Source organism: Micromys minutus, assembly GCF_963924665.1.
Source record: "Micromys minutus genome assembly, chromosome: 29".
Taxonomy (NCBI): Eukaryota; Metazoa; Chordata; class Mammalia; order Rodentia; family Muridae; genus Micromys; species Micromys minutus.
The window spans coordinates 30,384,483-30,394,482 of record NC_137964.1 but is presented as its reverse complement, the minus strand read 5'-3'; the positions used below and the strand labels follow the sequence as shown (position 1 = coordinate 30,394,482).

At 50.2% G+C, this 10,000-nt stretch overlaps 1 protein-coding gene across 1 annotated transcript in view; it reads left to right on the top strand.

Moving 5' to 3' along the window:
• Window positions 1-10,000, top strand: part of KSR2 (kinase suppressor of ras 2) — a gene marked incomplete at both ends in the record, with an annotated part of 327,481 nt that overhangs the window by 183,281 nt on the left and 134,200 nt on the right. The window contains one exon of the mRNA XM_080941337.1: window positions 2,030-2,214. Coding sequence (XP_080797463.1) covers window positions 2,030-2,214 — 185 coding nt within the window. The remainder of the gene's footprint in view (window positions 1-2,029; window positions 2,215-10,000) is intronic.

The following is a 10,000-nucleotide window of genomic DNA, read 5'->3' as shown; positions in this document are numbered from 1 at the left end:
AGAAAACTCACTTAAGCAGCACCCACTGTGTGCCAGGCAGCTCACATAAGTGGTATCGACTGTGTACCAGGTAGCTCACATAAGCGGCACCTACTGTGTGCCAGGAGGCATCTCACTGAAGTAGTACCTACTGTGTGCTGGGTGCCAAGCCAACTGCTAAGGATGGAACAATGAGAAATCCAGTGTCACCACCCTTAAGAGCTGAGTTCTGCCAGGGGGTTTATAAGTGTGCGGGGAAATTGGGAAATATAACCATACAGATATGAAACAACAAGCAAAAGAAGAAACTGTTAGCTCAGGCTGGTGGGAGTGGGGATCTTGAAGGAGATACACCAGAACTGAGTTATCAAGACAGAGATCAAAGAGGGTGAGCAGAGGCGAGAACTCTGGACTGTGGAGACAGAGGGTCAAAGGTGAGAAAGTCACTGGGCCAGGGTATACGGGAGGATGGCTATCGGAAGCCATGGTTGGGAGCTGGGTGTTAGGATGGAGAGAGTTGTTTCAGAGAGTTAGGAGAGGATGCTACCAATATGGTCACTTTTGAACTGGACCATGAAGTATGTGTAGGAGTTTGTCAAGCAAGGAAGGCAGCAAAATGACAGGAGGTGCAGCCCCTGGGGTGACTGGCCTTGGGGTGGTGGCACTGTAAGATTCAGGGTGGCACAGACAGTCTTGACAAAGTCTGGACGAGGTCTTGGGAGTCGCTTCTTCTTGATTCTCTCTCATCTTATTTGGTCCATTGTCCTCTTCACAATGGTAGCGGGATGGCCTGCCTAAGGTGGCCTCAATGGTTAAATGAGGGACCCCTAAAGTCCTTGATTTTTGTGTCTGGGGTGCAGTTTGTACTTAATTCTGAGCCGCGGTGACAGCTCCTGTGGCCACTGGTGCTGTTAATATTACCAGCCTCCTGATTGGTAAAGGGTGGGTTCTCAGACACTGGTGTTCTGCGAGATACCCTCGTTTATCTCTCATCAAAGCTCAGTCAGCACGGGGCCGGAGTCTCATCTCGATCCCGGTGTGAGGAATCTCACTGGAAATTGAATAACTTTACCTCCCAGTGATCTGTTTACAAGGAAGAGAGTCAGGAAGAAAAAAAAAGTATAAAAAAAAATCAACTGGAAGACATGCTTTTATCTTTTCTGTTGCTTATTCAGGACAGAGGCTGGTTTCTAGTTCAGCATCCTCCTGCCTCAGCCTCATGAGTGCTGGGATTATTGGAGTATACCACCACACTACTAAGTCCTGGATTTATGGCAGCATTCAACCACCCATAACTGCTAAGGCCCTCACTTTACATTTCTTTTTAACATTAAAAATACACATTTTATAGTTACCTTTGTTGCTTTCACTCTCTATTGCTGTTTTAAAACACCAGGACCAAAAGCAACCTGGGAAGGAATGGGTTTGCTGTAGCTCACACTTACACAGCACTGTTCATCCTGGAGGGAAGCTGGGGCAGGAACTCAACCAGGCAGGAACCTGGAGGCAGGAGCTGATGCAGAGGCCATGGAAGAGTGCTTCTTACTGGCTTGCTCCCCCTGGCTTGCCCAGGCTGCTTTTTGTAGAACCCACGACCACCAGTCCAGGGCTGGAGCTACCCACATGGGAGGGTGGGCTCTCCCCCATCAGTTGTCAAAGAAGAAAATGTACCACAGACTTGCTCATAGGCCAGTCTTGTAGGGACATTTTCTTAATTGAGGTTCTTTCTTTCCAAATGACTAGCTCCTGTCAAGTTGACATAAAACCATCTGTCACAATGGCGCCTAAACAATATTATTTGGTAGAAGGTTAATGTTACTCTCAAATCAATGCCACATGATCGTGTGGTAGGAAGACCGCTTACTGGCAGGAACTATCTAGAAGACTAAGAAATGCTCGGTTACGTCCAGCAGGCTTGGCCTCTCCTAACATAACCTGTGCTCGGGTCTGACGGTGCTCGGCTATTGCTAGATGGGCGCCATTTATATTGGTTGTGTAGACAGCACAGACAGATCCATTTTCTTGTCTCCTCATTCTGCTTCCTTTGTAGAGCCAAGAAGAAGAGCAAACCCTTGAACCTCAAGATCCACAGTGGCGTGGGCAGCTGTGAGAACATCCCTGCCCAGCAGCGTTCCCCGCTCCTGTCCGAGCGCTCCCTGCGGTCCTTCTTTGTGGGCCACGGGCCCTTCCTGCCCTCCACCCCGCCCGTCCACACAGAAGCCAATTTCTCTGCAAGTAAGTCCCTGCTAGGCCCCTGGCGGCACTGGCTGGGGGTCGCCAGACCCTGGGTGCACCCTCACTGTGAGGCCACACCTCTCCCCACTGAGTGCATGGCGTCTGCGCTGTCTGTCTGTCCTGCTTCTGAGTCTCACAGGTCAAGGGGCATCCATTGGCTGCCACCTCCATCCCACCTGCACAGCTCCTGGGACTTTACATGGTTGTGAAGGGGTCGTGAGTGTCACTTGGAGATGGCCGGCTGTTGTACAGCCTCCGTATCTGCTCTTTGGTTCACAGGTGTGAAGGAATAACAACTGAAAGCCAAGTCAGGGACATGAGAGGCAACGCCCATGTTTTCTCTCTTTGCTCCCCTACCACCTCGCAAGTGCTTGTGTTGGGGTTTCTCTTTCCAAGCGGAGAAACATTAGATGACATTGTGCACATGTTATTGACCAGAGTTAACATGTAACACATAACACATAACATATAACACATAACATATAACATATAACATAACATAACACAACATGCAACATACATGTATATATTTTGCATCCCCCCCTGTGCATAGGGGTTCAGGCCAGGTTAAGTGCAGCCTAGGATTTACAGTCTGTGTTCATTCATTGCTGCCAGAGACCTAGTGCTTGTGACTCGAGTAGGAATTTGTGGTGGCCAAGGGCTGAGTTTCCAGAAAGCTCTGATCTTACCCAGAGGCATGATCTGCTCAACAGGTGCAGATGTGGGCAAAGGGAAGCCCTGAAGTGAGCCTGGCTGCTCCTGTACCGGGAGACCATGTTGACTGATGGGCTGGTCAGGGGATGTGGGATGCTGGCTTTCATAGGCACTGTCTCCTGTTCCTTAGCATTGCCCTAGGCTGCTGTGCCATCCTGTTGATCTGGTGGGTAGTAAGAGGAGTTGACTGAGCACCAGGCCAGTCGCTGCCTCTGGTACATGGCAGATAGACCATTTCCACTGTGTAAATGGGGACACTAGAGAACACCCTCAAAGTCACAGAGCTACCTAGAGTGAGCCAGAATTTGAATCTGGTTCTTCCTTTCCCCTCTCCCTTCCTTCCTTCTCATCTCACTCCCCCTCTCTACTTCCCCCACAGAGTGGTCTGTGTGTGTGTGTGTGTGTGTGCGTGTGCGTGTGCGTGTGCGTGTGCGTGTGCGTGTGTGTGTGTGTGTGTGTGTGTGTAGAGGTCCTCATGATGCAGCCCTGGCTGTCCTGGAACTTGCTGTGTAGACCAGGTTGTCCCGGAACTTGTGTAGACCAGGCTGGCCTGGAACTCACAGAGATCTAAGCCTGCTTCTGCCTTACCCCCTTAACCCCCAACCTCTCAGGCACGGATCCCAGGTCCTTGCCCATGTTAGCCAGTAACTCTGCTACTGAGATGGGGTCTCACTAAATTGTTCAACTCACTCTACAACGTCTGCTACCCCCTGCCGTAGTCTCCTGGGTAGCTGTGGTCCCACACCAGTGCACTGGATCCCTTCAAGACCCACACAGAATGCTGAAGAGAACCTGTGGTCTCTCTTTGGTGAGGAAATCTATGGTTCTCAACTCTGGGAAGGCTCAGTAATGCCTGACATACTCTATGTTCAGGCCCTCAGTGATGAACTTGGACCAGCCCACAAACGTGCATGGGTCTCGCTGCAGGGGGCAACTGAGGGTCTTCTCCCAACAGACACATGCAGATATCAATAGGAAAGTATTCTGGTGCATGGCTTATCCTAGCGACTGGGCCGCTCAGGCCCTAAAATGCCTGAGGATGGACATGTCAGCAGTGGAAGGCCAGTTAATTAATTTGTCAAGAGAAATCACTGAGAACCCAGAGATAGTGGTAAGTGTGGTGGACCTGCATGGGAGTCAGAGTGTCGCTTGGCAAATGGTGACAAGGGAAGGGGACTATGGCCCATAGATCCAACAACTAGAACAGTAGGTTGAGGCATTTGTTCTGGCAAGAAATGTGGGCTCTCTCAGAGAGGAGTACCCGAATTGGAGTCTTAGCATCGAGTACTGCAGTATACAAAAAGCTAAGAGTGTAGTCTAATGGGCTAAGAGGTTCTTAGTGGAGGTTTACTTTCCTGATCTGTAAAATGGGCCAATTATACATTAACTGCCAAATGCATAGTGTGGGCGGTCCCTTTGTATTAGGCCTGTATACAGTAGGCACTTAATTGTGATGCCTGTTTCTCTAGCAGTCCTGCCTCATAGTTAATTATGGCCACTGACTCACGGCTTCTCCATATTCATGGCACTTCCCTGCAGCCCTAAGAGGCTTGGAATTTACCTTGGCATCAAGTTGATGGCGGCCTCCTGTAGCCATCTGTCATGGGGCCTCAGTGTCCTCTGAGTGATGTCACTGTGACCCCTTCTGAACAGCTGATGGTGGTTCTCATATATGTTCTGGCCAAAGTGAAGATATCAATTTTCAGAAAACCACAGACTGGCATCTTTGGGTGGTTTTTTTTCACCCAAAGTTTCCCTTTCCCCTGGTGTCCACCAAAGAGGGAGACAGGCCTATCTGCCCACCTGGCGTAAGAGACAGCGAAGACTGTTAAGGGGCAGCTCAGAGATAAGCAGCATGGTGTGCATGCCTGTAATCTCAGCACTCAAGGGTCTGAGGCAGAAGGATTCAGAGTTGAAGGCCAGCCTGAGCTACATAGCAAGTTCTAGGCTAGCCCAGGATACATAGTGAGTTCTAGGCTAGATTGGGCTACCTAGTAAGTTCTAAGCTAGCCCAGGCTATACAGTAAATTCTGGGCTAGCCTGGGGTATAGACCAAGACCTAAAAGACAGTCCTTCAGAGCATGGCTGCCCTTTGGATAATCCTGGTGTTTGTATACAGAAGCTGTCGTCTCACCTTCCAGGAAGAAACAAGACAGCCCTGGTCTCTGGGAGAGTAAGTCTCATGGAGTGTGTGGTCTGCCCTGGAGCTTCCCTTCTAATGCAGCCCCATGTTAGCTTGCATTCTGTATTTCCCAGGCAGGAATTTTCTTGCTCTATGTGGGTCTCAGTTTCCCAGCTATCCACTAAGAGGTTCGAGACAAATGTGACTCATTTCAAATACACTGTGGTCGGAGAGAACTCAGATGCTGGGCACTGGTTCCCACTTGCTTGTCATGGTCCTCAGTTTCCCCATCACTGCTTATTCCTGTAGACCCATCCCAGAGAGTCCTTGGGGCTATGTCTCTGGGACCCACTGGTTTCCACTAGTCACTACCTGTTCTTGTCCTGGTGTGTAAGTTCAAGGAGGGTGCCACACCTTCTTCATATCCCTGGTAATGATACAGAAAGTCCTCTGCCTGACTAAGTGCTTACTCTGCTCCTTTGATGTCATGGTGACCAGCAGGACAAAGGAGGGTATGACACTTTCAGTTGGTGTAGTAAGGTTTGCTGACTGATCATATTCACAGGTTGGCTCAGATGTGACAAATTCTCCCATTCCTTGGCTTACTAGGGGCTTATACCCTGATAAGTCCACTGTGAGTTGATCATACCAAGAGTTGAAAGGTATCAGACGGAGCAAATGTACCAAGCACCACAGCTCAGCAGCTGGAGTTGTACCCAGACCTGTCTCATGGACTCTAACTCAGGATCTCCAAGCCTGTTATACCCATCATGTCCTAGTTTGCTAAACACACCCATTAGCCTGAAGATGGCAAACTCTTTGAACCCACACTTACTTTATGAAAAGCGTAAGTTGGCTTGTGCTTTCTGATGCATAGCTTTTCTTGGGAACCAAAGCACAGTAGCTGTGTGCACGTTTCCCCCGCTGTCCTCTGACTAGACCTGCGAACAGTTGCATGTCAGGGACAGCCTGTGTCCTTCCTGTGTTGCTGAGGCATGTCTGAAGGGGACTCCTCCACACACCTGTTGTCTCAGTCAGGGTTTCCATTCCTGCACAAAACATTATGATCAAGAAGCAAGTTGGGGAGGAAAGGGTTTATTCAGCTTACACTTCCACATTGCTGTTCATCAGCAAAGGAAGTCAGGACTGGAACTCACACAGGGCAGGAACCCGGAGGCAGGAGCTGATGCAGAGGCCATGGAGGGATGTTACTTACCGACTTGCTTCCCCTGGCTTGCTCAGCCTGCTTTCTTATAGAACCCAGGACCACCAGCCCAGGGATGGTACCACCCACAATGGGCTGGGCCCTACCCATCCCCCATCACTAATTGAGAAAATGCCTTACAGCTGGATCTCGTGGAGTCATTTCCTCAAGGGAGGCTCTGTCCTCTGTGATAACTCCAGCTTGTGTCAAGTTGACACACAAACCCAGCCAGTACACCAAGTTTTAGCCCAGCAAGCCATGAATGTGTGGCTCTTTGTAGAGCTGCTATAGAGGAGGTTATTTGTAAATCCCCCCAAAACTTTATTTCAAAATGAGTGTGTTTCATCTACTGGGGTGGATGCAAAGTAGGGTCAGGGCTGGCACTAAGAGTGATGCGTCTCAGTAAGGGGAATTTGGGGAGCTGTTCGTGTGTGTCGTGGGATGGGGTGATTTGAAACCCTGACAGTGGCGATGAAACCGACAGCCGTTGGTGTTCACTGTGCGGTGATAGTTCGAAAGCCCTCCCCACATTTCATTTACGTATTGCGACCTTCTAGAATGCTGAGATGCTTGTCATCTCCCTCTTCAGACGTGAAGAAACGAGGCTGAGGTTGAGAACCTGGCCGAAGGTCATAAGGTCATGAGAGCAGGGAGGGAGCCAAGCATCCTGCAGGGCCGCCTTCCTTACCCTCCTGCTTCCGGTTTCTTTCTGGTGTGGAGAACTACAAGGTGGTTTTGTGAAAGATGTTAGCACGCCCGCATCCCCATGTGTTACTCCACCCGCACCCCTGGGCTCCGAGATCAATATGCACTGCATCGAAGGGCCCAGGTGGTGGCCACCCTGGTGGGGAGGCTTCTGGCATCTTCCTGAGTGTCTTCTGTCGAAACTGAGGTATGATCTAACACTCCCAAAGAGTTTGAGGGGTTCCATGTTAACTGCCTGTAGCCCTCCTAGCCCTATAGGGCAACAAAGGGCTATAACTCTGTGACTTCCCTGCCATGGTCATCACGGAGGCGGCTGGAATCATTCTCCTTCAGTTGATACCTTGGGAGATGCTACACCCAGTCTGGGATGTCCCTCCAGCCTCTGTGGCCATCACTTCTAGACACAGTTCCTATCCCTTGTCCTGGAAACAAGCAGAGGAGTTGACCACCAGCCAAGAGCTCAACCTCGTGCCTACCTGGAGGCTGAGTCAGATCCCGGTGTGACAGGGGGCGGTGGTAGCAGGTGGCAGTGAAGGCGATGAAGCTGAACACCAGTCATGTCCCCGCAAAGGCAACTGCTGGGGTTAGAAAGATACCCGGGATGGGGCTGATTACATAATGGGGTTTAATGAGGCCTGAAGCCAAGCCTCATTACCCCTGGAAGAGGGGGAGGAGACGTGCGCATCTCTGTAGAAGTTGGCAGCATGGACCGTGGGCCCATCTTACAACCGGAGCCCAGTCCTACTCTGCAGAGACCCTGGCTTAGGGAAGGTGACTCCAATAGGGCATATATATCCCGTAGGGCTGACCCCAAGGGTTTTGCTCGCTGGGAATGATTAAATGGTGGTGCTGATGTTGGTGCCTGGGTGCAGGTGTCTGTCACATAAAGCACTGCTTGCTGCAGGTGCCACTAGCTCTATCCTGTCTCCAGGAAGCCACATGGAACTCACTCTCTGTGTCAGTCTGTCTTTCTCTCTGTTTCTGTCTCTCTGTGTCTCTGCCTCTCTGTGTCTCTGTCTCTCTCTCTCTCTGTCGCCCAGAGCCTCTCCTTGCCTCTGTCTGTATCATGCTCTCTGTGGTCATTTTAACCTCAGTGATGTCCAGGGCTTTTATCATCAAAGTGTGTCCTACTTGCCCCTACCATCAAAAGCCACACATAAACATATGGAAGACACATAAATGTTTTCCAGGTGAAGTGGCTCACACCTGTCACCTCTGTACTTAGAGGCAGAGGCAAGAGGATCCAGAGTTTGAGACCAGGCTAACCTCCTTAGCCAGACTCTTCCACAAACAAACAAACACATGTAAAGTCTTTCTCTTGTTCCTACCCATCACCCACTGAATGAGGAGGAAGTCAGGGAAGAGGTCTCCCTACCCGAGTTTTCACAAACCCTACCCCTACCCAGAAGGCTCAGCAGATCAGAATACCTGGTTGCTTTACATTTTTGAAATGTTGCCTTTCCTATATACCAGTATTCATGGGCTGAATCGGCAAATTCAACTGAGGGCAAAAGAATTTGAAGCCATCACTTGGTCTGAGCAGGGTTTTTCTTCTTACACAGCACCATGTGATGTCTCTTTCACATACTTGGGTGCTACACTCGGTGGTGCTACAAGCATCCAGAGCTAATGGAACATCTTCGGAGAGATGCGTAAGGACTCTGGGCAAGCATTAGCAATTTTGACACCCACAGGTTTGATCCCCTGAGATGGGTGCTCTGTGGAGAAGCTGAACTTTGAACACGCAGAATGTCACTGGGGCGACGCTGAGAGCTTCTGAGCCCCTTCAGGTCTGTCCACGTTCATCATTTCTTTGCATCTGGTCCTCTCCTCCTCTCCCTTCCATTTTCGCAGACCACTGGAGGCTAGGCAGCATGGCTTCTTGCCTTCTCACGTAACCACAAAGAACTTCCCCGTGCAGTAACCTTAACTCTGTACGGTCAGCCAGCTGCAGCCTGTTCTCAGCAATTGTCCCAGCCTCGGTCTCCCTCACCCTTTCCTGCTGGTATAGGGTCCAATCCAGGGTGACTTATTGCATTGACTCCTAAGTCTCTCACTATTCTTTACTCTTTGTGACCCTGGTGTCTCTGCACAGGGGCACAGTGGTGCTTCACAGTGTCCCTCTGTGGGGTCTGTGCGCTGGTCCTCTGTGCTGGGGACCTTAGCTGTCTGCTGGGGATAGGATATCGGACGAGGTGGTGGTGTGCCCTGCCTATAGCACTGTAGATCTCTGTAGGAATTGCCACAGGGCCACAAGGGTCTGATGACTCCGGGCTCAATCTCTATAACACACAACTTCTGAGGAAGCTGCCTGCCATAGAGTGTCCTCTAACTCCAACAGTGCAGGGTGGTGCATGCATGCCCAACCCTTTGACACCCCTCCTCTCAAACAAACAAAGAAGATGTAATAGGCAAAAAACAGACTCACAGCCAGGACCAGCAAGATGGCTCCGTGTGTAAAAAACGCTCGTCACACAAGCCTGATAACCCAAGTTCGATTCCCGGAGCCCACACAAAAGAGCTGAATGTGGTGGTGGTCATCAACAATCCCAGCACCCCTTTATTATGGTGGGAACTTGATACATGAGACTTGCCCAGAAACTCATGGGTCAGCTGGCCTAGTGCACACTGTGGCAGAAACAAAAGACCCCAACGGGTGGGAAGAGAGTTGATTTCCTAAAGTTGTCCCCTGACCGTGTGCTGGTGGGTATCTGCACTCAACCTTCCTCCTGAACCTTCAAAACAAATACACAAGTATTCCGGCCACTGATGAGCAGGCACGTCGTAAATGCATTTGAGCTGTGGGTGACCTTGATTTTATTTTTTATACCTGTGTTCAAGTATTGTCTGCATCAGAAATCACCAAGTCCAGCTCCTCAATTTGCAGATGAGGAAACTAAAGTCAGAAAGTAGAACGAAGGCCAGAAAGTAGGAAGGACTGCCCAGGGCAACCAGGATGGGGCTGGAGCATGGTGTTTCTGAAGCCAATCTATGAATATTCTTCCAGAAAGGTTGACCAACATCTGTGTCTACTGCCACAC